At 48.2% G+C, this 27,091-nt stretch overlaps 1 protein-coding gene and 1 non-coding gene across 3 annotated transcripts in view; one reads left to right on the top strand and one right to left on the bottom strand.

Moving 5' to 3' along the window:
- Positions 1–1,281: 1,281 nt before the first annotated feature.
- Positions 1,282–27,091, bottom strand: part of PSKH1 (protein serine kinase H1) — a 61,264-nt gene continuing 35,454 nt past the window's right edge. For both annotated transcript variants that reach the window (XM_007666330.3, XM_003430487.4), the window contains one exon: positions 1,282–5,574. In XM_007666330.3, the coding sequence (XP_007664520.1) occupies positions 5,257–5,574 (318 nt within the window). In that variant the 3' untranslated portion in view covers positions 1,282–5,256. The remainder of the gene's footprint in view (positions 5,575–27,091) is intronic.
- On the top strand, positions 9,495–9,632 carry LOC114806917. Its single transcript, XR_003754970.1, has one exon. It is a non-coding gene; the product is annotated as a small nucleolar RNA SNORA7 (small nucleolar RNA).

Below are 27,091 nucleotides of genomic sequence, written 5' to 3'. Positions count from 1 at the left end.
ATTTCCCCTCCCCAAGATATCCAGGCTCAGTTGGTGAATCCAGTTCAGGTCTGAGCTGGACTGAACCAGAAATGACCGCCACCTCAATTCCAGGGGGTGCTGTTATATACATGGGGGCTGCTTCAAGGACTGCAGGAAATGGTATTCTCAGCAGCCCAAGGGACAACTGTGCATGTGTGAAACTATCACATAGCATCCACCTGCAGGTGAACGCTGAGCCACTTGGCCACTTCTGGTCCAGAAGCACCACCGCCACAAGTCCAAAATGCCAACAATGGGGGCAGGAAGACAGCGCTATAAGGTCGGATCTCATTCCGGTCTACTCACAGCCTCTGCAGGGCTCTACCCCAGGACAATAGTGGCCAGGGAGAGAATGCAGCAAGGAGCAATTGCCACCAGGGCCGGCTTTTACAGACATCTGGCTGCCTTGAGGTTGGGGGGGGGACGACGACGACACTGCCTCCTCCCTATCAATCAATGGTATTTGTTGAGCACTTACCATGTGCAGCGCACTGTACTGAGCGCTCAGGACAGTACAATAGAGTTGGTAGATACATGCCCTGTCCAAAACACGCTTACCTCGGACTGTAAACTTGTCGTGGGGAGGAAATGTATCTGCCAACTCTGTTGTGCTGTACTCTCACAAGAGCTTAGTACAGTGCTCCGCACAAAGTGCTCAATAAATACCAGATTGCCTCCTCCCTAGGTGGCAGACACCATCCAACCAGATGCGTGCAACACTGCACACGTTACATCAGGCACACGGAGCAATGTAATGATGTCAGAGGGATGCCCACCTGAATCCACTCAAACAGAAAGCATTTCTTGGTGGGGGGGGGGGGGTAGCTCTGATTCTCCCATCCTCCCCTCTTGCCTGAACCATTGCATTTCCCTCCCAGGTCCATCCTCATAAACACTAGCACTGCTTTCAGCTGTAGGACTTGGAGGTGGAAGCCGGAGAGAAGCCGAGGTTGTGGGGGGGGGGGGGGGAGAGTAACCTCATTAATACCGGGTCCTACATGGCCGTACTGTTGCCCATGGCTCTCTCCCCGCGGCTTAGACTCTCTGCCTAGTGCTCTCCCTAAGTGCTCAGTGAAGCAGCGTGACTCAGTGGCAAGAGTCCGGGCTTGGGAGTCAGAGGTCATGAGTTAGAATTCTGGCTCTGCCACTTGTCAGCTGTGTGACTGTGGGCAAGTCACTTCATTTCTCGGTGCCTCAGTGACCTCATCTGTAAAACGGGGATTAAGACTGGGAGCCTCAAGAGGGACAACCTGATGACCCTGTATCTACCCCCAGCGCTTAGAACAGTGCTCTGCACATAGTAAGCGCTTAAATATCATCATCTCCAAAATAGGAGAATCTCTCCAAAGCAGACACCCCAGTTGGCCACTAGATGTCCCTCTAAGCCCCCAAACGGCAGCTTGGCCCAAGGAACCCTCACTATCCTCTCCAGGCAGCATCTGGGGCTAAAGAAAAAAACCGAAATCGAAATAGGGCTCTGCTTTTTCACCTGGGAAGAACCCCGCAGAGGCAGAAGCCTCATTCGCCTCTCACCCAGGGAGTCAGAAGACAGACCTGTGGGAAAGAGGGAAAGAGTGAGGCGAGGAAAGCCTGAGAACAGCAGTGGTGAGGGTGGCTGATTACCCCAGTAGAAACATGAGGATGTCCATGAGGGGAGACATATAAGAACCAGAGGAGCAGCAGCTCAGATGGGGGCTGTCAGCCAGGGGCTGCTGCAAGAGTGATCAGAGAGGGGACGACTCACCTCCAGACCAGGAGGTTTAGGATAATCGCTCAACAAATACCACTGATTGGATGGACCAGGTGGATGTGTCGTGCGGCTGCCAGGAGGGCAGCCACCTTTGGGACTGGGCCCCAAAAGTTGGCCACTTGGGGATGTCACTGTCAGGCTGAGCTCCAACCTTTGCTCTGGTATGGATATCCGAAGGATGGTACCCATTCTGCACTTAGCGAGGATTAAGGGTGAAGTAATCAGGGTGCCTCAGGGAATGGATGAAATTGGTGGTCAGACATGGATGGTGTAAATTTTACTCTCTCTCTCACATACACACACATACATATGGTGTGAATTTTACTCTCTCTCTCACACACACTCACTCTCTCTCTCTGACTCTCTCTTTCATTTATGGAAAATTCCTACAGAAAGCCTTGCCATGGGAAAGAATCTGGACTGCTCAGACTCCCAGTCCTATGGCCTCCTGGCTTTTTCCCCCCACAAACAGGGTCTGAAGAACATGGGCCCAGATCACCTGCTGGGCACAACAGGCGATTTGTTGCAGTGACTCAGTGCCACTCACACCCTTTTTAGTGGTTCCTCCAGCCCCCTCGCTCAATTCCAACCTGAGTCACCAAATCTTGCGCAGAGAAACCTCATTCCCACCACGACAAAGCCCTTAAGAAAGACACATCCATTGGCAAAAGTGCACCGTCTGGTCCTTATCAGAGACGATGTCCTTGGATCTCTTTTCCGCAGCCACACGGGAAGAGAACTCAGACGTCATCTCCAGATTCTTTGCGTTTCCTTCTTCTGGAAAGTCTATGGCCTTCGGTGACCTATGCCACACCATCCCCTGACTAGAGGACATTCTGAGGCCTTAAAAACACCTCGAGTCAACCGTAACCCCCACCATCAGGAAACAGAAATGGGGGGAAAAGACATAACACCAGGGCAAGGCAGACGACTTAGTGCAGTTGCTGAGTCTTAGGTGGGCTACAAGTGCAAGTGAGCCAAAAGCAAAACTTCACATATGGGCAGGGAGCTTCTCCCTTGGGTGACACAGCACTGTCTTTAGGCAGAGTGGAGAGAAGAAAGAGCAAGGCTGCCAACTGCATCCAGCCAACCAACCAAGCTCACGCAGAAAGGCACTAGCATCTGCCAGAGAACTGTGGGCCAGGATGGATGAGACAGGTCCAACGCAAACCTGCAGCAAAGAGCAGGAGCACAAGACTCCAAGGTCCCCAGCATACCAAGCTCTACTCTCCGTACGGACAAATGAGGACGGGGAAGGCTGGAGAGAGCTCTCGTGGAAAGGAATCCAATAATGGCCAAGATGAATGAGCTAGAATCAGCCCGGAGTCATTGCAGATCCCACACTGACTTCAACATGGAAGCCTGGGATTGAGCCACATACATTAGCCAAGACAGAGCTTCTGGGCTGCTCAGGAACCCTCCGGGCATTGCCAGGAAACCTAGATGCTGCCCCATCCGAATTCTGGGTAAGAAAACCCCAAACTCAATCTGGCCCACTGGTAGAGAAGGTCTCTCTTCTTCCCTGACCTCACCAGACATAGCCACACCCAAGGCCAAGGACCAGTCGGCTCTGCTCTAAAGATAGCAGAGCGCTCCGGCCACTCCCCATCTTCCAAAGGCAAGAATGGATGGGAGGCTGAACTGGAGAGCTTCCCACTTTCTGGGGCACAGTGACTCCTTGAGACAGCCCTCTTCTCCCAGGTGAGACCCAAGACCTGAGGCAGGGGGAATTCCCCCATGCTTTACCCAGAGCTAGGAATGGGACTCTGGGTAGAGCGGCTCAAAACGGTCCCGTAATCAAGTGCCCCTGGGGTAACACTTCCCCTGCTGGGCAGACTGACAGCACTTGCTGTCCCCGGTGCCCTCCTCTCAGTCATGAATGATCGAGCTGGAGAAGGGTCAAAGACCTTACGGAGTCAGATGATGCCACCACCACCCAACCCTCGGAAGGACACAGAAATCTGGACTAGGGGACTCTGGCCGAGGGTGGGGGGGAAGTGCCCAACTCTGGGACAGATGATTTTTTTCCCCCGGAGGTAAGAGGATGCTGTCCTGCCATCTGCCCCCAGGGAAATGGCTCACTGTACAGAAGGCAGAGTTGGAGCTTTGGGGATTTCAAAGAGTGCTAACTACATGAGCACATTTTAAACCCTTCCTCTTCCCACGGGAGTCCAGTTCTCCCTCTCCCAGTGCTGCTTACAACAAAATGGAACCAGTTTACAGCACCCCAGCCAGAGATGTTCGTTTTCAGGAGTGCTGGTGACACCTCTCCAATTCCCAAGCATCATCCTCGCGTCCTCCTCCTCCAAAGAGGAGCCCCGGAGATGAAGATAAGCCGGATCGGGTCCTTGGAAGCTGTTGGTCTTGCTGTTCCCCTGAGCAAGGAAGAACTGAGGAGGAGGCAGATAATGTCAGCTGCAGCTTCCAGCAAGGACTGTTAGTGGGGAAGGACCAACACTGAACAGTACAACCAAATCTCGGCTCAAGGCAGCCTGGCCAGCAGACACCCCTTCCAGTTTTAGCCAGAGGCTGCCAGGGAAAGGAGAAGGCTTTCCAGGGGGGATTGTTTCTTTAAAGGGGGGGAGGATGTGCAGGGGGGGAGAATGGGGATGCTTTTTTTTTTTTTTTTGGTCTTGGGTTTTCCAGTGCACCAAAAAACACTGTTTTCAGGGTCTTTCCAAACCCACTCCCTCCTGCATAGAGTCTCAGACTACTTACTACTGCCCAAGGTCTGGGCTCCAAGGCGCCAGACAGACATACATGTCCAACCATTTCCCATCCTGCCCTCTCTCCTTGTGACAAGGGGACTATAAAAGGCTATCAAGTTTTTCTTTAGCTCTGGAAAGGCAATATGGTGAATCACAGAAACCTCCATTTACTCCAGCAGTGCAGGAAACACCCTGCAGGAGTCCAACAAGAGCTGGGCTCTCTGGCTGGAGCCCACCAAACACCCATGTGGGTCCATGGATGTGGATGCTTGTGTGCATATATACACATATACACACACGTACATACACACAGTCATGGTCTAAGGCCTTAGATTCTGGCACCAATAAACTCTGGGGAGCTGGACCCACACGGTGACTGTCCTTTTCATTTGGTCCTTAGCTGACCTTTGTGTGAGTAGAGGCACTTTGGAACTTGTGACACTGGCCCACTTTGGCCTGGCTGAGCCCGGGTCACGAAGGACAGGAAGGTTTCACTCTTCCACCTGTGCACTGGCTCCTGACAGCCACCCCACCCCCACTTCCCCCAGAAAAGCACAGATTTCATGAGCTGCTGGCCAACCTCATTTCCCCCGGCTGTAGGGTCAGGAGGTAACAGGAGCCCGGATGTCTCAGTGGACACGTCATGAGGGCGAGTTTCACCGTCCCTCCTTCTCCCCCCCAATTCCCAGCCCTCTCTCCAGCCCAGCCAGGGATGGGGGGAGGAAGATAGGGGTGCATCTGGGAAGACTTCAGACGGGTTCCTCCCCCGTGAGGCCCTCAGCCGTTGTACTGCTGCTGGTAGCGCAGATTGAGTTCACGCAGCTCCCGTTCACGCACCCGCCGGGACTTGTTGGACTTGGTGGAGCGGCTCGAACGGGTGGACTGGGCTGACTTGGTACTCTGGCAGCGGGAAGATGCCCTCTTGAGGAGATTCTGAGAGATAGAGCGGTGTAGGTTCTTCATGGACGAGGAGGCAGCCATGCTGACCACCCACGGGTGCTTTAAGGCTTGTAGGGCTGTCATCCGGTCCCCAGGATCCACAGTCAGAAGGCGGTCAATGAAATCCTTTGCCAGGTTGGACACGCTGGGCCAAGGCTAGAAAAATTTCAAGGGGAAAAACACATTAAGGCCAAAGACCATTTGGCATGACCGACCCGTTTCCCTGAGCTCCCTTTTTCTGAAGGCTTCCCCATCCCAAAGGCCTGCCGGGCATGATCCAGGAGAAGAGGCAGCCCCGACTGCTAACAAGCTGTCTGGGGGAGGGACACCAGCACCGGGCGGGCCTTAGCCTTCGGGCTACTGAGCCACATCGCTGGGGAATCTCGCCAACCCTCATCCCCCAGGCCATCCTGGGGCCTCACTCCAGCGGGAAGGACACACGATTACAGCCTCCACAAGACTCAGATACTGAGAGGGCTGTGGCAGTTGCTGGAGTGGTTACCGTGGCAGCTGGACTCTAAGCCACCAGAAGCCCCAAACTCTGCTCCACCAGCCACAGCACCTTTTGGCTCTTTTGTGTTTTGATTTTTTTTTTTTTTAACTTTACCTTTGTCCTTGTCTTGCTTGATGATTTTGTGTCTTTATTGTTGCATCTTTCCTTATGTATCTGTCGCCAGTTCCTTCCCCTCCTCCACCCCCATTCTCAGACTGAGATCCCCTTAGGGGCCAGACACTACCATGTCTAATCCTCACCTGTGTATTTTCTCCCCAGTGCTTGGGAAAAACACTGTGGCTTTGCCCACAGTAGGTGCTTCATAAATAAATATTACTACTACAAGATTCTAGCACTGCTGCTAGAGTGCTGCTGTTTCTCAGTCTGAGAATCGGTGATGAGTAGCTAAGAATGGTGTTTGTGCATTTCTGAGCGTTCTTTATAAACGACAGCGTAACCCTTCAGGGCTGGCTTTATAAATCACTGCTCCCACGCAATCGGGCCACTTTACAACGGCCTTTCCAATTCCCTACCATGGCAGTTCTCTCTCTGGAGGATTTACTTTTTGTTAATCTCGGTTCCACCATCTACCTGCTGGGAAACATTTGGCAAGTCACTTAACTTCTCTGAGCCTCAGTTCCCTCAGCTGTAAAGTGGAGATTCAATACCTGTTCTCCCGCCTACTTAGACTGAGCCCCACACGGGACCTGATGATCTTGTATCTACCCCAGCACTTAGTACAGTGCTTGGCACAGAGTAAGCATTTGACGAATTCCACAATTATCATTACCCTCATAACTAAAGGTGTAGACATCTGGGTGAGTAGGTAGGAACTGTTGAGAAAGAAGATCCTCCTCCCAGATTGAGGGAAGCAACAAGGGGAATGAGAAAGTACAAAGGCAAATCAAACTGGGTCGCTGATCCTTATGGAGGTGAAACTTCCAAGGCAGTTGAGGGTGGATCGGTCATGCTGATGGCAGTGGGTGATGGGCAGAGGAATAGGTGGGCAGAGTCCTGTGCTGGCCATCACTTCCTGCAGAACCTCTTGCTAAAGTGGCCAAAAAGAGACCAGAGGGGCAGCAGTCCTGGCCAGAATTGGGTTCCAATATCTCTGACTACAGCAGGAGAGACACTTTACCACTGTCCCAGCCCCACAAGCCTTGTGGATAGAGCACAGGCCTGAGAGGCTGAAGGACCTGGGTTCTAATCCCGGCTCTGCCACTTGTCTGCTGTGTGACCTTGGGCAAAGTTACTTCACATCTCTGGGCCACAGTTACCTCATCTGTAAAATGGGGATTAAGACTGTGAGCCTATGTGGGACAGGGACTGTGTCCAACACGACTACCTTGTACCTACCTCAGAGCTTAGTACAGTTCCTGGTACATAATAAGTCCTCAACGAATACCACAATTATTATTATTATCAAGACACTAAAACAGTGCCCCATCTGGGAATGTTCACTGCTTACTAGGTTCATGTTGGGGAACGGGCAGGGGATTTTCATCACTAACACACCTTTACCCAGTCACATACTCACAGAGCAAATCAGCTTTAGCAACTTGGTTCAATGAAAGCTAAGAGGAAACTCTTTAACAGGAGCAAATTGGATTTCTTTTGCATCCAATTGCTGGGCTTCCATCAGGAGGGGAAGCTGGCAGAGGTTGGGGTGGAGGGGGTCTGTAATGAGGAAATCTCTTCTGGTCAGCAAACACAAATCAGAGTATCGATCTGTTTGTTTCTCGAGAGCTTACCAGCTGAACTCTCAGATTCTCCAATTTTAATTCATTAAATCCCTTTGAAAGCTAACAACATATCACTGAGGCTACAAGTCAAAAGGGGTTGGATGGTTGGGGGTTTCTCAGCATGGGGTCCTGTGGATGGCTCCCGATCACCCCTAAAAAGAACCCAACCCCAGACACTGCCAGACAGATGCAAGGGGATGTCCAGAAAGATTATCATCCCAGACAGGGCAACAACAGGGGGAATAAGAGAGGAGATGAATGCACAATAAATTAGGCCTTTGTTCTTTAGGGAAGGCTGAGCAGAGAGTTCAGTATCCCTGTTCTCTCACAGGAGTAGCCCATGGCCAAGCTGACTGGGACTGGTAAAAAAAGGTGCTCCGCCTTAGGACAGAATTTTTCTGACCACTCAATCCAATACAAAATAAAATCACTTTTCGAGTATACCGCAGCAACGTTGGTCTGTTTGACATCATAAATCTGCCCACTCTTCAGCCAAAGCACTTGTCCTCAACCCTCACCTCTCCACAGTAAACAAGGCCTGCCAAGTCCTCAGACGTAGCTATCCTGCCCTAGATCTAGTTTCTGTCTCTGGAAAGCTGACGCTTGTGATGTTTTGGGACAGGGAGGGAACTGGGCTCTCTGACTCATCATCACCACCACCACCAAGTGGAGGAACCCAAGCAGCAGCAATCCACTCTCATTAAAACACAATTACACAAAACTGAAAGCCTGCTCACTGTGCACTCTCCCCTTTCAGTCCTTAGTTTCCAAACCATAAGTCACAACCTCCCCATGGGCCTTTGACACTCTGCTGGAGTCACCACTCCAGCTGACCTGGTATTCTGCTGAGGTTTGGGGGAAGTGAAGGAGGAAAGCAAAAGGCGATAGGCCTTTTACCAAACAGTCTCCGAGGCTACCAGAGAATCAACCAAGATTCCAGGCAGATCTGGGCCCTGCTGTCACCCCTGGCTCCAGACCCAGAGTACTTTCTGAATTTGCCCTCTCAAGAACCAAGTCAAGAGTTACCATCTGGTGTCACTGAGCTCCATCAATCAATAAAATTTATTGAGCGCTTACTGTGTGCACAGCACTCTACTAAGCACTTGGAAAAGTAAAATATAACAGATGGTAGACATGTTCCCCGCCTGCAACGAGCTTCTGTGGCTTCTGCAAGGATGTCTTCTGCTTCTAGTCACTCTTATCCCTGAAAATACAGAAGGCAGATCTCTGGAAGGGCAAAACTGTGGCTACTCCTCAGGAATTTCTGCAGAGTTTGCTAGACCATCGTGTCAGCATGGGGCCATGCCTGTCTCACTCTGTTCATCACAGCATACAGGCACTAACAAAAATACTTTGGGGGAGTAATGACCCAGCTCTCAAAACCTTGCATGGAGTGGGTCAGGCAAGTCCAGGGTCTCACCATGTAAGGAAAACAATACTACTAAGAGAAAATAACAATAATAATAGCACTTGTTAAGAACTTACTGTGTGCCAAACACCATACTAAGCACTGGGGTAGAGTATAAGCAGATCGAGCTCAGTCCCTATCCCACATGGGGTTCACAAGCTAAGGAGGAATAGGTATTTTATCCCCATTTTTTATGAGAAGAAAATGAGGCACAGATAAATGACTACTTGCCCAAGGTCACACAGCAGGCAAGTGGAGGAGCCAGGATTAGAACCCAGGCCTCCTGATTCCCTGGACGTGCTCCTTCTGATAGGCCATGCTGCTTCTCTAAGGATGAAGGTAGAAGGCCTTCCCACTTCCCTCCTTCTTCCTCTTCCTCCTCCTCTTCCTTCCCAGGACAGCCAACTTTCCAAACTGGGTAAGCCCTGAGAACCCTCTCTCAGGATCTCACCTGGAGAGTTCCTAGTACTCTACCAGTCCAGGCCACGGGAGGGAGAGTCAAGCAGAGGCATGTCCATTCCATTCCGAGCTTGGCCAGTGGCTAGTGAGTGGAAGGCAATCTGCTGCAAGTCAAAACTCAGTCGTGCTGGGCAGCAGTGGCATGGAAGAGAACTGAGGGCAGAGACTCAAGTTTACTCTGAGGAAGAAGGCAATGGTAAACCACTTCCGTATTTTTACCAAGAAAACGCTCTGGATACGCTACCAGAACGATGGCAGATGGAGGTGGGACGTTCTGGGAGAGATGTTTCCATGGAGTTGCTATGGGTTGGAGACGACTCAACTGCATAAGACAAGACAAACCCTGAGAACCCAAGTCCAGTCGAAGCTAAATCCTAGCCTAGCCATAGTCCCAAACTCAAAATGCACTCATCAGGATGCCACTAGAATAACTCCGCTTGATTGTGTGTCCCTTCCCCACTGGGCCCACTTAACATTCCTGAAAAGCAATGACAAGCAACAAGGCCTAGTGGAAAGAGCACGGGCCTGAGAGTCAAGGGACCCAAGTTCTAATCCCAGTTCTGCCATTTGCCTGCTGTGTGACCTTGGATTTACCTTTTCTGAGCCTCTGTCAAATGGGGATTAAATTCCTGATTTCTCTCCTGCTCTGAATGTGAGCCCCAAGTGAGACAGGGACTGGATCTGATCTGATTGTATTTTATCTACCCCAGTACTCAGTACACAGTAATTGCTTAAATACCATAGTTATTATGTCAAGCACAAAGAGAAGGACTGTTCTGTCTGTCACCATCAGGCACCTTTCAGGTGCCCTCTAATTCTCCTCCTGTTAAATCACATAATCCTCACTTTGCCAGCCATCTGTCTCCCACAAATCCTGCCCATGGCCCTTGTTCTAATGCCCTTCAAAGGGTAAAAAACAAAAAAAAAGACAATAGCAAACGATCTGAGGGAGGGGAAGGGACCAGAAATCCAGGCCATATTCCACTTCCTGGAGGGGTGGTAACACAACAAACTCTGCTCCCAACTATTCAAAATGTCTCATCTTTACTTCCTTTAGAGGTAAGATGAATCAATATTTCCCAAATGCAGATAGGTGGAACTAGCAGAAACCCAAAACTGAATTCTCAAAACAGCAAAAGAGACCCCACACCATGGAGACTAAGATTCCCTCACCTCCACTTTCCTGCGCAGTGCTGAGCAGTAATGGCTGAACCACTCCAGTCCTAGAAACAGTTATTTATCAACAGCTTTGCCAAACGCGACAACTTAATTCCTTAATGAAAAGGAAAAGCTAGCAGCTCATGTACCCACTTAGTGGAAAGACACTCCAAAGCTTAAGTAATGACAACAGGAGTAACCAACACAGAGTTCCTAATGGGCAGGCAGACCAAACATCAAGATGAGAACAGATCCTATTCTCTAACACCAGTGAGGTTCTGCAACACTTCTCCTGAACTCCCTGTCATCGGCCACAGCTTTGAGCACCTATGTGCAAAGCTCTGTACTAAGCAACTGGGGAACAATCCAAAAAAAGAGACCCAGTCCTTGCCCTCAAGGAGCTTACAGTCTACTGGCAGCACAAAAGGACAGGGTGGGGGCTGTGGCAAAAAGTGTGTAACTTTGGAATCAGGCTGCTAGGCAGGAACGACTGTCCTTAAGAATTGAGAAAATATTCTAATGGCTTCCTTGAGAGACGAGGCAATAATTTAACAATGCTGGTCAGTGGCCATGTGATGTTGGTATTTGGTATTTGTTAAGCGCTTACTATGTGCCGAGCACTGTTCTAAGCGCTGGGGTAAACACAGGGGAATCAGGTTGTCCCACGTGGGGCTCACACTTAATCCCCATTTTACAGATGAGGGAACTGAGGCACAGAGAAGTTAAGTGACTTGCCTACAGTCACACAGCTGACAAGTGGCAGAGCTGGGATTCGAACTCATGAGCTCTGACTCCAAAGCCCGTGCTCTTTCCACTGCGCCACGCTGTGATTTAACTTTGGAGGAAAACAAAATGTAAACTTCACGTGGGCAGGGAACATATCTACCAAATCTGTTATACTGTACTTTCCCAAGTGCCCTGCACACAGTAAAGTGCTCAATAAATAGAAGCAGCAGCAGAAGCAGCAGCATGGCTCAGTGGAAAGAGCATAGGCTTGAGAGTCAGAGGTCGTGAGTTCTAATCCCAGCTCCACCACCTGTCAGCTGTGTGACTTTGGGCAACTTCTCTGTGCCTCAACTCCCTCATCTGAAAAATGGGGATTAAGGCTGTGAGCCCCATGTGGGACAACCTGATTACCTTGTATCTACCCCAATGCTTAGAACAGTGCTTGGCACGTAGTAAGCGCTTAACAAATACCATCATTACTATTATTAATAAAGAGGATGAATAAATAAAATTGTACCATGATGACCCAATCAATGGTATTCATTGAGCATTTATTGTGTGCAGAGCACGGTACTAAGGGCTTGGGAGAGTACAGTACAATAGAGTTGGCAGACACGATCCCTGCCCACAAGGAGTTTATAGACTAGAGGGGGAGACAGACATTAAAATCAGTCACAGATAGGGGAAACGGGAGAGTATAGGGATACGTACCTAAGTGCCGTGGGGCTGAGAATGGGGTGAATATCAAGTGCTTAAAGGGTACAGAGCTAAGTGCACAGGCAAAATTTCATTCTGCTTTCAGCAGTGTGGCCTAGTGGAAAGAGCAGTGGCCTGGGAGTCAGAACAGCCAAGTTCTAATCCTAGCTCCGCCAAATACCTGTTCTGTGACTTTATACAAGTCACTTGCCTTCTCTGAGATTCAATACCTGTTCTCCCTTCCCCTTAGGCTAGGAGCCCTGGGTGGGACAGATGCTGTCCAATCTGATTATATGGTATCTTGGCACTTAAATATCATATTTACTCTGGGGAAATTACCTGCTGGGGTCTACCCAGGTGTCATCCCATCTGTTCATCTTTGACAATGTTTTCTTTTGGCTCCCTCTCTTCCATTTCTTCTTCTCCCCTTCCCCCCCCTTTCAATCCCAGTCCGTTTCTTATTCTTAGATTGTGAGCCCCTTGGATGCCAGGGACCATGTGTAATTCTCAACCTTGTACTTTTTCCAGCACTTAACCCAGTACTTTGCACCCAATAGGGGCTGCTCCTCAAGAACCCACTCGGAAGATGCAGAGCCTTGAGGAGGGATATAGCTTTGTCCTTCAGTTGTCCGTGCCCAAGGTGGACAGAACCTCTGGCCAGGACTTGAGTTGTACTTTCCAAGCACTTAGTACAGTGCTCTGCACACAGTAAGCACTCAATAAATATGATTGAAGGAATGACACCCCAAAACAGCCAATAGGGGTGTCTTCATAGGCTTAATCCTACAGACTTTACAGAAGGGTTGGCAGAGGGAGCTTCTTTCAACTAAAACCTTCTCAGGATTTTTTTGTTTGTTCATTTGTTCTTTACTTCCTCTGGTCTTCAGATTCCCCTTCTCTCTGCCAATGCTCTTTGCTTTGTCAGCAGCCTTTCCAGCTTTCCTAGACCCAGGTCTCCTCCCACTGCTGACCATTCCTATCACCCCTCTCACAAACCCCCATTCCCTACTATCCCGTTTCTGGACCCTAAAAAAAACAAAAACAAAAAAACAAACAAAAAAAAATCTCCCTAATCAGTTCCCCCAGACCCTCCATTAAATCCCATGAAGGACTACTCCACTAAGTAAATTCATCACGTGATGATTTTATAATCTGGATGAGCTCTCTGAAACCCCAAACACAATGTTTGTGAGGCAGGAAAGCTGAGCCCTGAGCAGCACTAAGGATGGGTGAATTGGGGATGGGGGTGGTTGGGGAGGGCGCTCATTTACAACCACAGAAAAGGTGCAGCAGAATGAAGGAATCTTGCAAAATGGCTGGAAAAAAAACTCAATATGCAGAACAATCCAAAAAAGAATTACACTGAACCCTACCAGTTTCCCTAAGCATTCAACAATAATTCGATGATGCGGAAGGGGGAATGGATGTGAAAGGGAACCACAATAGCCCTTTAATAATCCACGGCTTTCTAAGTAGGTACAGCCATCTGGTGCCATGACCTACTGTAACCCAGATTTTTCCAATGAAACTGCACAGTGGACTTAACTCACGCAAACACAAACTGGCTGGATTCCACAGCTGCCACAAAAATGAGGCTCCTCCGAGAGTAAACAAAAGGCTCTCTCCAATTCCCCAAGAGTCCATTCTGCTGGGCTGAGAGGCATATCTCGGAACCAATCAGTTGGTAGTATGTACTGAGCACCTACTCGGTGCAAAGCAGTATACGAAGTGCTTGGGACAGTATAGTAGAGGTAGAATCAATCATCTTTATTGAGTGCTTACTGTATGCAGAGCACTGTACTACGCACTTGTACAATATAACAGATGTGGTAGACATGTTTCCCACACACAAGGAGCTCATATTCTAGAGGAGGAGACAAAATAAATTACAAATATATACATAACTGCTATGAGGCTGAGGATGGGGTGAATGAAAGGTACAAATCAAGTGCAAAGGCGATGCAAAAGGGTGAGGAAATAGGGGAAATGAGGACTTAGTCAGGGAAGGCCTCTTGGAGGAGATGTGCTTTTAATACGGCTTTGAAGATGAGAAGAGTGATCATCTGTCAGATATGAAAGGGCAGGGAGTTCCAGGCCAGAGGCAGGATGTAGGCAAAGGGTTAGCAGAGGTAGAAGGCCTGATCCTTGCCCTAAAGGATGAGGGTTATGGGAAAAATACAAGAGTATGTCAGACGGATATGTACAGAAGTGCTTCGGATGGTTGTAACTTCATAAGTGTGCAGGTGGCACAAAAATGCTCAAGTAGTAGTTGGGAGGATGTAACATGGGAGAAGCAAAACTTATTGGAGTAAGCCTCCTGGAGGAGATGGGATTTCAGAAGGGCTGTGAAAGTGGGGAGAGCTGTGGTCTGAAGGATTTGGAGAGGGAGGGAGTTCCAGGCAGGAAGGGTGGGAGCAAGGGGTTTGAGGGCAGGAGAGATGAGGAGGTATAGTGCCAACCCCTAGCCCACACGGCCTCTGACCTGGAATGCCCTCCTTCCTCAAATCCAACAGACAATTACTCTCCCTCCCCTTCAGAGCCTTATTGAAGGCACCACTCCTCCAAGAGGCCTTCCCAGACTGAATCTCTCCTTTCCTCTTCTCCTGCTTCCTTCTGCATCGCCCTGACTTGCTCCCTTGGTTCTTTCCCTCTCCCAGCCCCACAACACTTATGTACATATCTGTATTGGATTGATATCCGTCTCGCCCACCTCTAGATTGTAAGCTCAATGTGAGCAGGGACTGTGCCTGTTCATTCTTGTTGTACTGTACTCTCCTGAGTGCTTAGTAGAGTGCTCTGCACAGGGCCAGCACTCAAATACAAATAGATGAATGAATGAATAGGTTACCCTGAGAGGAATGATGAGTGAAAGCTGGGGTGTAATGGGAGAATAAAGTGGATACGTAAGAGGGAGAGAGATGATGAGGTACCCTGAAGTCAATGATCATGTTTTTTTGTTTGTTTTTTATGGTATTTGTCAAGCTCTGTGTGTCAAGCACTGTTCTAAGCACTGGGATAGATACAAGTTAACCATCCACCCAGGGCTCACAGTCTAAGTAGAAGGGAGAACAGGTGTTGAAACCCCATTTTACAGATGATAAAACTGAGGCACAGAGAGGTTAAGTGACTTGCCCAACGTCACAAAGCAGACAAGTAAGTGGCAGAGCCAGCATTAGCACCCAGGTCCTCCGGGTCCCAGGATTGTACTTTATCCATCTGGCCATGCTGCATTTCTACTTGTTAAGGAGAAAGTAATGGGCAACCACTAAAGGTTTTTGAGGAATGGGAAGATAAGGGCTGAAGAGCATTTTTCAAAAAATGATCCAGGCAGCAGAATGAAGTAAAGATTGGAAAGGGTTTAGACTGCAGACTTGGAGGCTGGTATAGCAATCTAGTCAGGATGTGATGAGTCCCTGGACTAGGGGGGAGGCCTTTTGAAGGAAGGGGCAGATCTGGGAAATGTTATGGAGGGAAAACCAGCTGGTTTTAGTTACAGAAAATGTGAGAACTGACAAAGAGTGAGGAGTCAAGGAGTATACCAAGGTCATGGGCTTTGGAGACAGGATGCATGGTGGGGGTTTTCAGCTAGGATAGGAAATGCAGCTGGAGAAGTAGATTTGAAAGGAAAAATGAGGAGTTCAACCTTAGACATACTGAGCTTAAGGCGCTGGTTGGTGATTTACGTGGACCTGTCCTGGAGGCAAGAGGAAACATGAAGGACCCACATAAAGAGAGTAGCAGAAGCCACAGGAATAGCTAAGTTCCCGGAGGGAATGAATGTACAGTTAAAAGAGTGGGCCAGAATAGAAACTTAAGTGACACCCATAATAACACCACACAGGATGAGAGCAGAGGGTAAAAGGGAACCAGCAAAAGAGACTGTGAGTCCCTTTAGACTGTAAGCTCCTTGTGGGCAGGGAACATGTCTACCAATTCATTCAATCATATTTATCGAGCACTTGCTGTGTGCAGGGCACTGTACTAAGCTCTTTGAAAGTACATTTCAGCAAGAGAGACAATCCCTGCCCACACTGGGCTTGACAATCCCTGCCCGCACTGGGCTTACAGCCTAGAAGGGGGAAGACAGACATCAAAACAAGTAAACAGACATCGATATAAATAGAATTGTAGATATGTACATATATACACAAGTGCTGTGAGGCGGGTAGAGCAAAGGGAGTGAGTTGGGGAGACACGGAGGGGAGGGGGAGCTGAGGAAAAGGGGGTGGTTAGTCTGGGAAGGCCTCTTGGAGGAGGTGAGCCTTCAAGTAGGGCTATGGAGGGGGGAAGTGTGATCATTTGGCAGATTTGCGGAGGGAGGGCGTTCCAGGCCAGAGGTAGGATGTGGGCCAGGGGTCGATGGCGGGACAGGTGAGAATGAGGCACAGTGAGAAGGTTAGCACCAGAGGAGCGGAATGTGCGGGCTGGGATGTAGAAGGAGAGAAGGAAGGTGAGGTAAGAAGCGGCAAGGTTATGCAGAGCTTTGAAGACAATTCTGTTATATTCTCCAAAGTTCCTAGTACAGTGCTCTGCACACATTAAGTGCTCAATAAATATGACTGATTGATGGAGTGGCCAGAGAGGGCAGAACAGGACCTCGCGTCTCAGTCTGTGAGCCCCATGGGGTAAGTGAACTGATTATCTACCCCAGCGCTTAGTACAACGCTTGGAGTCAAGAGTCAAGGAGGATTAGGATACAATATTACAGTGCTTAATACGGTGCTGTACACACAGTAAACACTCAACAAATACTACTGATTGATAGAGTCCGCTAATTTGGCAAGGAGGAAGTCACTGGTGACCTTAAAGAGTGCAAACTCAGTGGAGTGAAAGAAGTGGAAACCAGATTATAATGGTTCAAGAAAGCATTAGAAAGCAACATGACCTAATGGACAGAGCACAGGCCTGGGAGTCAGAAGGTCCTGGGTTCTAATTTTGGCTGGTCTGCCACATGAACTTGTGCAAGTCATTTAATTTCTCCGTGCCTCAATTACCTCATCTGTAAAATGGGGGTTAAGACCGTAAGCCCCATGCGGGACATGGACTGTGTCCAATCTGATTAACTTGTATCTACTCCAGTGCTTAGTATAGTGCCCATCACATAGTAAGCACTTAAATACCATGAAAAAGGGGTGGGGGGAAGTGGAAGCAGCAGGTATAGTCAATCCAATCAAGGAATCAGAAGAGGAATTGGTGGTGGGAAATGGGGCGATAGTGGGGGTGCAGTAGGGTCCAGAGAAGGTTTTTTTAGTATAGGAAAGACATAAGCATGTTTGAAGGAGCTATCACAGAACGAGTGGTTGAAAATTGCAGACAGGGAAGGGAGAAGAGTGAACACGAGTTTTGAGAAGAGGAGAAGGGGTAGGGGCAGAGGTACAGCAAGAATCTGAAAGCATTTGAGAGATTTCCTCAAGAGATGACCGGGAAGGGTTAGGGAGTACCTGTAGAGATCGGGGGAGTTGGGGAGGTGATGGGGAGACTTTGAGGAGCTCACTCCTGATGACTTCAATTGTAATCGACAAAATAGTTGACAAGGTCACCAGGGGACAAGGTCACCAGGGGCAAGAGATGGGGGAGATGGAGACACCAGAGGGTTTCAGCAGGGAGTAGATGAGGAAGGAGAAGTGATGTTGCTGAACTTCAGAGGGAGGTATTACAGTTACAGTCTGGCCTGAGGGCTACTAAGATGGGCAACAGAAGGCAGTCTGAGTGGCCCATTCCCTTGACAGGCTGGAAAGAATCTTGGCCATTACTGAGTGCAGTGGCTGTGACTGCCAAAGAGTAGCGAATGTACGCACGCACCCACCCACATACATACATTCATTACCTCTCGCCACATGTCCAATAGGTATAAACACCTGCTGGAACTACAAATTCCATCAGCACCTTCTCAGGAGAGCTACACTGAAATCCTGTTCCCAAAGTCAGGTTGGAATTGGTCCAGAGATAGTCAGGGGTTACACCTGATACAACCCTGAACTTGTCAAGCTTGGATCGGGCTGTGGAATTTCAACCAGGGCAGAGTTTTACTAACAGGAATGGAAATTTCAAAACAACTTCCATTGACCAGAGAGTAGTTAATAATTCTGCAAAGAAACAACAAGGGGTTAGAGGGCTGGCATTCTTTATTTGAAAAAAGGCTAAATCCAAGGAAGTGCTTGCCAACATATCAATTAGAGTAATTAGGATTTCAGTTCATAATCCCCTACGTTTCTGGTAGTCCCACCCCATCAGACACCTTAACCTTCTTGTGTATAGCTACTTGTTTCTTATATCTTAGATTTGTTAGATTACTTTGTGCCTCTGCTTATTCCTTTAACCGAGAGAAGCAGCATGGCCTCGTGGAAAGAGCATGGGCCTGGGAGTCAGGGGACCTGGGCTCTAATCCTGCCTCCACCACTTATCTGCTGTGTGCCCTAGGGCAAGTCACTTAACTTGCTTGTGCCTCAGACACCACATCTGCAAAATGGGAATTCAATATCTGTTCTCTCTCCTCAGACGTGGAGCCGTTTGTGGGACCTGCTTATCTTGTATTTACCCCAGTACTTAGTATGGCCGTAGCATAGTGGATAGAGCATGGGCCTGGAAGTCAGGAGGTCATGGGTTCTAATCCCAGCTGTCACTTGTCTGCCGTGTGACCTTGGGCAAGTCACTTCACTTCTCTGGGACTCAGTTCTCTAAATGGGGATTGAGACTGTGAGCCCCATGTGGGACGGGGAAACGGTGTCCAACCCGATTTGCCTGTATCCACTTCAGCGCTTAGAACAGCCCTTAACAAATACCATTATATTATTACAAAATAAGTACTTAAATACCACAATTATTATTATTGATGACAATAACAACCAATGTAAATTTGGTGATTTGTGTCCACCGGTCTCCCCCACTAGGAGTATAATCTCCTCAAGGGCAGGGACAGGGTTTACCATGAGGCAGTGTGGCCTAGTGGAAGGAGCCCTGGATTTGGAATCAGGAGACCTGGTCTAGTTCCATCAGTTGCCCGCTGTGTGACCTCTCTGGGCCTCAGTTCCTCATTCATAAAATGGGGAAACTAGATTGTGAGCCCCAAGCGGGGCAGGAACTATATCCAATCTGATAACTTTGTAACCACACCAGCACCTAACACATAGTAAGTGCTGAATACACACCATAATTCATATTCATTATGATTATAGTTGGATACACCCACATGCCTAGCTGTGTGTGTCAATTAAATTTATTGAGCACTTACTGTGTGCAGAGCACTGTACTAAGCACTTGGGAGAGTACAATAAAACAATAAACAGACACACAAGGAGCTGTGCTGTGGCTGATAAAGACGATGGCATTTCTAGGCCAAATTTTAAGGAAACCAAGGGACTTGGTGGATCCCTAGAAAACACTTATATTCTTCCCACCACTATCAGACAACACGCCCCTGGTCTTCAGATGGTCAAAGCAGGGGACCAGGAAGATCAGGCATCCAGTCCTCCCTACAATCTAAGGAAATAGATTTCACCCATCCACTACAACTAGGAAGTGTCGCAGCAGGGCTGTGACAGGTATTTTATCCTCATTTTTACAGATAAAGAAATTGAGGCCAAGAGAAGTTAAGTGATTTACTCAAGGTCACAGAGCAAGCAGTGGCAGGACCAGGACTAGAATCTGGGCTCTTTCCGATAGGCCATGCTGCTTCCCATAGTATCTACCAATTTTCCTAGCATCTTCTTCAGGAATTGGGGCAAGCCTAAGGCCTCAGAGGTTCCTAGAACCTCCAGAACTTCAACTCCCAGAAGCAAACCAGCCTTAGGACTCCAACAACCATGATGGTCATCCTTTCCACCCAGCATTCCAGGGGAAGGTGAAATCCACAAGTTTCCGTTGGGTCTGGATAAATCCCCTACCCTCGATCCCCGATTCCAAATCTGACCATCTATTTAAGCCCTGAGACGCTCAAGTCGCTGCCCATTTAGTACTAAAAACCCTGCATGGGCCAAAATCCTGGGGCCTGACCCAGGCTACTGCCTCCATGTCTGAGGCAGCCCAAAATGAGGACATTTGATATAACTTAAACCTGGTTCCCACCATCCATGGCCCTGCCCACATAGAACTCTACCATCAAGGGACAGCTATCAGGATTTGTTTGTTTGTATTATGGTACTTGTTAATCACTCACTATGTGTCAAATACTGTTCTAAGCACTGGGGTAGGTACTAGTTAATTACGTCAGACAGGGTCTCTGCCTGGGAGCACACAGTCTTAAGTAGGAGGGAGAACAGATATTGAATCCCAATTTTACAGTTGAGGAAACCGAGGCACAGAGACGTTACATGACTTGCCCCAGGTAACACAGCAAGCAATTGGCAGAGCAACTAGAAAAACTGGAATTAGAACCCAGGTCCTCTGACTCAGGCCCGGTACTCTTTCCACCGGGCCTCATGGTCCCTATGGTCTTGTCTCTCACTGGAGGAAGGCCCTTTTTTCATAGTTCGCCTTGGTTTAGGCATTTACATCTTTCCCTCCACCAGCCCAGCATTTTACTGCCACTCAGATATCTCTTCCCATTCCAGCAGTTCCCCTCCACGGCTGTCCATCTTCACCTAGGTGACAGGAGGTGGGGGGCAGTTCACCACCAGTTCACCAGGGAGCTTGTGCACTGGACGGCTGAAGCCCCAAACTCCAGCTAAGTCTTTCCCTGGCTTTTCCTTAAGAATACCCGCTCCTGACTTAAATCTCATCACCTTTTACTTTAAATTGGACAGGATTAAGCCATATACCACTTAAACCCAGGATGAGAACAGCAGTGAAAAAAAACACAAAACTGATCTCACTCCTAGTCACAACTGGCTAATATTGGTTCCTGGTTCCTTGGATTATAATCCTTTCTCCCCTTCCTCACCACTACCACCATTTCCGGATGGTCTCTTTAGCTAGCCCCTCCAGACTGTAAACTTGTTGTGAGCAAGGAATGTGTATACCAACCCTGTTGTAGTGGACTCGCCCAAGTCCTCAGTACAGTGCTCTGTACACAGTAAGAACTCCATAAATATCATTACTGGATTGATTCAAGAGGGCCATTAGCAAAGACCCCATCTGCTGTTCCCATTTTTCTAGCTCAAGCCATAAGGCCGAGGAGTGAATCTGAAAGAGAGCATACCTCAATTTCAAATTCAAAGGCAATGGAAGAGAAGCACTTAACAGGTAAGCCATCTGCCCCAACTCTAATCCTTCACTCCACCAGGGAATGCACTCCCTCAGGTGAGAAGTGATCCAAATTTAAGCTACATAATTCTGTGTCTGGGGGCTCAGAGGGTCAACCAATTCTCCTTCTTCTGAGACTTTTCTGGGGAGCGGCAGGGCAGCCCCCATGGCAGAGCCCCAAATAAATCTAGGCCTACCGCAGTCTGTAAGCCAGGGTCAAACTGGGTGGTGAAAAAGCTAAAGAGGGGGCTCAAGAACTCTTATAAAGCCTCCTAGGTTCCTCTGGATATGTGGCTCATACAAATCAGAGATTTGACCAACGCACATATGCTGAGGCAAGCCCAACATGCTAGTGCTTCTGGAAATTGTTGCCCTTTGGCACAGTACATGATGTAAATGCAAGTTGTCACACCTGCACGTTCACAAATGCATGTATGTTTTCATTACCCACTTTGACTAGAACTTAATAGCAGAGTTAGGGGGCGTTCTTCCGACAGCATGCCTTCATCCAGCTCCATAATGAGCAGTGTTGGAAGAAACATGGCTTTGGACATGGCGACTTCTTCGATGTGAGTTTTCCTGCATGCAGAGTTGTCTAAGAATGTATCTCCAGGTTACAGGAAAATGGGATGTACCCCAAGATCCATCTCTTCCCCCACCCCCAGAAGTCACTTAACTTCTCTGTGACTCCGTTACCTCATTTGTAAAATGGGGATTAAGACTGTGAGCCTCATGTGGGACAACCTGATCACTTTGTATCTACTCCAGCACTTAGAACAATGCTTGGCACAAAGTAGGCGCTTAGCAAATACCAACATTATTATTATTAGGCTAGGCCCAATCAATAGAAAGATGGACTCAGGTCCTTCACTCATGATTCTTGGCTCGAGCTGGGTCGAAGCACAGAATTTGAGCCTGTGGAGTTCCCAGTCCCATGGCTCAGAAAAAAGTGATTGTCAGGCAAAAGTGTGCCTTCCCTTCTCAGTTATCCTTGACAATCTCTCCTCACTATATATCTAGGTCTGGGTCCTGGAAGCCCCACACAAGAATAATAACAATAACAATAATTATACTATGTGGCGAACACTGTTCTAAGTGCTGAGGTGGATGCAAGGTAATCAGGTTGGCACAGTATCTGTCTCACATGGGACTCACAGTCAATCCCCATTTTACAAATGAGATAACTGAGGCCAAAGGTTCGAATCCCGGCTCTGCCCCTTGTCAGCTGTGTGACTGTGGGCAAGTCACTTCACTTCTCTGTGACTCAGTTCCCTCATCTGTAAAACGGGGATGAAGACTGTGAGCCTCATGTGGGACAACCTGATTACCCTGTATCTACCCCAGTGCTTAGAACAGTGCTCTGCACATACTAAGCGCTTAACAAATACCAACATTATTATTATTATAAGTGACAGAACCAGGATTAGAACCCAAGTCCAGGAAAGGCAAAGCCTTTGAAAAATTACTTAAACTGAAAGGGGAATTTCAATTGGTCAAAATCAGTATTCTGTGGAATACATAATTGCCTCATGTGATGTGAAATTGTATAATTACGATATGCTCCCATTTATGTTGGCCTGATTTTAAGGGCCTCTGCTTTAATACGGCTTTTAAAGATTAGCATTGGGCTCTGGGGTTGAGGTGGTAGTGACAGTCAAACTGTGTGTGCCCTTAATGAGTTCTCTCAAAATAATGAGAGTTAAGGTAGATTCTCATCTAGATATCTGCCTTGTGACATACAGTTTGATTGTGTCTTCTACAGACATTTGTAGTCTGGTTTTTCAGCCACCTGAATTCTTCAAACTGTCAGCTCGTGGGCAGGGACCGTGTCTGCTAATTCTGCTGTATTGTACTCTTCCAAGCACTTAGTACAGTGGTCTGCACAGAGTAAGCGCTCAATAAATACCATTGATTGGTAGGTCCTCTGACTCTTCTAGGCCACACTGCTTCACCTCCACAAGAAAGCCTCTGAAGCAACGACAGGTTAGAGCAGCAAGTCAGGGACGATCAGGAGTAACTTCTACATCAGCTCAGGTGACCGACCTGAAACTGAGTTAAATCCCCAGAAGGGGCAGCCTACACACTCTAACTTCACTTTTCCCTTTCCCCATCCTCGTAAAGTTAAGCACAGAAAACCAGGAGCTAAGGAGCTGTATTTGGGGGGCCCAAAGCAACCTGCTGTGTGACCTTAGGCAAGTCACTTAACTCCTCTGTGCTTCAGTTTCCTCATCTGTAAAATAAGGATTAAATTCCTGTTCTCCCTCTTCCTTAGACTGTGAGCCCCATATGGGATGAGACTATGTCCAATTTGATTATACTGCATCTACTGCAGGGCTCTGCACAGTGCTTGACACATAGTAAGCGCTCCCCCTTCCCATCCACTTAGCCATGACCCTCCCCATTTTAATGCCCTACTAAGCAAACAAACAGTCATCTACTCCAGGAGGCATTCCCCAACAAAACTTCACTTTCCTGGTCATACCATCCTCTCATCCACCATTTTTTCTTTCTTTCATTCATTCATTTAATCATATTTATTGAGCGCTTACTGTGTGCAGAACACTGTACTAAGCACTTGGAAAGTACAATTTGGCAACAAATAGAGACAATCCCTACTCAACGGGCTCACAGTCTAGAAGAGGGAGACAGACAACAAAACAAGTAGACAGGCATCAATAGCATCAAAATAAATAGAATTATAGATATATACACATCATTAATAAAATAAATAGAATAATAAATGTGTAAAATATACACAAGTCCTGTGGGTTGGGGAAGGGGGTAGAGCAGAGGAAGGGAGTAGGGGCAATGGGGAGGGGAGGAGGAGCTGAGGAAAAGGGGGAGGGGTTTCAGTCTGGGAAGGCCTCCTGGAGGAGGTGAACTCTCAGTAGGGCTTTGAAGGGGGCAAGAGAGCTAGTTTAGCGGATGTAAGGAGGGAGGGCATTCCAGGCCAGAGGTAGGACATGGGCCAGGGCTTGACGGCAGGACAGGTGAGAGTGAAGCACAGTGAGGAGGTTAGCGGCAGAGGAGCGGAGTGTGCAGGCTGGGCTGTAAAAGGATAGAAGGGAGGTGAGGTAGGAGGGGGCAAGGTGATGGAGAGCTTTGAAGCCAACAGTGAGGCGTTTTTGCTTCATGTGAAGGTTGATAATAATGTTGGTATTTGTTAAGCGCTTACTATGTGCAGAGCACTGTTCTAAGCGCTGGGGTAGACACAGGGTAATCAGGTTGTCCCACATGAGGCTCACAGTTAATCCCCATTTTACAGATGAGGGAACTGAGGCACAGAGAAGTAAAGTGACTTGCCCACAGTCACACAGCTGCCAAGTGGCAGAGCCGGGAGTCAAACCCATGACCTCTGACTCCGAAGCCCAGGCCCTTTCCACTGAGCCACGCTGCTTCCCAACCAGTGATAGACAACCACTGGAGATTTTTTGAAGGGGGGTGGTTGACATGCCCAGAGCATTTCTGTAGAAATATAATCCTCTTCAATGGTATTTGTTAAGTGCTATGTGCCAAGTACTGTACTAAGTGCTGGGGTAGATACAAGCATATCATGTTGGACACAGTCCATGTACCATGTGGAGCTCAGAGTCTTAATCCTCATTTTACATTTTACAGATGAAGTAACTAAGGCACAGAGAAGTTAATTATCCAGGCCCATTATCTTCTCTAACATAATTATAGCCTTAGCATTCATGGGTATAACTATGGGTTCACTTTCTACTTATTTTGTTTTTTTAAGGGGCATCTACCCTTTCACTCATTTCTACAGTAGGTATACACAGTTTGTGTCTGCCTGTCTACCCCCTTGGATTGTAAATTCCTCAGGAGTTGGGATGGCATAGCCTACTTTTAGGATGCGTGTTCCTAACGTTTCTATACAGTGCTCTGTGCAGAGAAGGTGCTCAATAAATAATGCCGATAAGGTGTCCAGCCACAGCAGCTTTCACCTCTGGCTTCAGGACAAATCAGCAAGACCACCACCCTTTTACCCCTTCTTGGTGGATTCCATCTCTCCAGCTTGCTACATCCTCTACCTCAAATATTCATTTCTAGCCAGACCACATATTTGGAAATTGTTCTGAGGCCCCTGGAATCAAGTTCACACTTTCCAGGGCAGGGAGGAGGCAGGGACGGAGGAAGGAAAAGCCAACAAATTAGAGGAGTGGGTCATCAATGAGAAATGAGCTTCCCTCCCCATGCCCACCTACACCCTGAGACTAGAGTATCAATTATCAGTGGCCAGTTGACCTGCAGAGAATTAGAGTGGATTTGGAATTTTTCCATCTCTCAACTCATCCCTCTCTAGACTGGATCCAGTGACCACCTCACCCACCCATCCACACCCCAAAGGGCTCAACAGTCCCCCCAGCTGGTGGCTGCCAGGGACTTTCCTCCCCCAGCATAGCAGCTTCCCCATAGCACACAACTGGGACGGACAGAGATGCTGTCCTCCTCGTGATAAGGCAGACAAGCCAGAACCACACTGAAGCCATCCCAGGGTCCAGAGTTGAGAGTGTGTGTGCCTGAGTATGTGAATATGGATCATCCATTGTTTGCAGTACCCTTGCCAAAACCCTCTCAATTTCAAAGGATAAAAGAGAATGTGCCGTACTTCCTAAACAGCTCCATTTTGGCTCTCGGTTCCAGAAAACTCCTAATAGCCTCAAAGCATCATGCTGGAGGGAAAGCACACAAAACAAACCACAATGACAGGAGCTTCCCTGCCTGCAGTCACAGACAGCCAGGAGGCTGCCGATTGCAAGCAGCAGCAACGGTGTGTATGTGTGTGGGGGGGTCCTGTTATCTAGCAAAAGCAAAACCACAGCCTTGTAGCCTTAAAGCCAAGGGCTCCACCAGCCCGGTGCTCCAATTAATTATATTTAGTGAGCACTTACTGTGAGCGCCTGGGAGAATACAAAATAACAGAGTTGGTAGACACGATCCCTGGCCACAAGTAGCTTACAGTCTAGAGGGGGAGACAGACATTAATATGAATACATCAATTAAATTATGGATATGTATAAATAAGTGCTGTGGGGTTGAGGGTGGGGTGAATGAAGGGTACAAATCCTAGTGGGCAGTGTCTACCAACTCTGTTATACTGCACTTTCTCAAGTGCTTAGTACAGTGCTCTGCACAGTAAGTGCTCAATCAAAACGATCAATAGTGCCAAGCTGACACAGAAAGGAGTGGGAGAAGAGGAAATAAGAGCATAGTAGGGGAAGGCCTCTTGGAAGAGATGTGCGAACCAAACTCAATGCAGGAATTGTTGGAGAACACTCTCAGCTCAGCATTTGGCTAGTGCAGTGGCTTCAGAGGAGCCTGAAACTCAGAATCCACAAAATCCAGACACTAGAGACTTCAAGGATGGTGCTCTGCCTTTCCAAAGCAAGGTGTCTGGATCTCCATGCCCTCGACTGGCCCGGATTGGAAGTGGGAACTCTTCCCTCCTCACCCCCACTTTCACTCATTCACAGCCTGATTAAGTTAAACTAGCCCTTGGACAACAATCAATGGTTATCGACTGGGGGCTTACTGTGTGCAGAGCACTGGACTGAGAGCTTGGGAGCATTCAATAAAGTCAATACGATCCCTGCTCTGAAGGAGCTGACAGTCTAGCTGGGAAGAGGAGACACTCATTAAAATACATTACGGGTAGGGGAAGCAGCCAACTGTCACACGCTTTGGATTCCATATATCACAGCCTCCAGGAACACCCAAGTCAGAACTTCATCCACCCTGGTTAAACATACCCAGACGAGCTGCCTTACTAAGGGAGACCCCAATTGCGTCCAGATGTTAGCTACC

Source organism: Ornithorhynchus anatinus, chromosome X1 (genome assembly GCF_004115215.2).
Source record: "Ornithorhynchus anatinus isolate Pmale09 chromosome X1, mOrnAna1.pri.v4, whole genome shotgun sequence".
Taxonomy (NCBI): domain Eukaryota; kingdom Metazoa; phylum Chordata; class Mammalia; order Monotremata; family Ornithorhynchidae; genus Ornithorhynchus; species Ornithorhynchus anatinus.
Note: the sequence above shows the minus strand (reverse complement) of the source record. Positions and strands in the feature narration are given on the sequence as shown.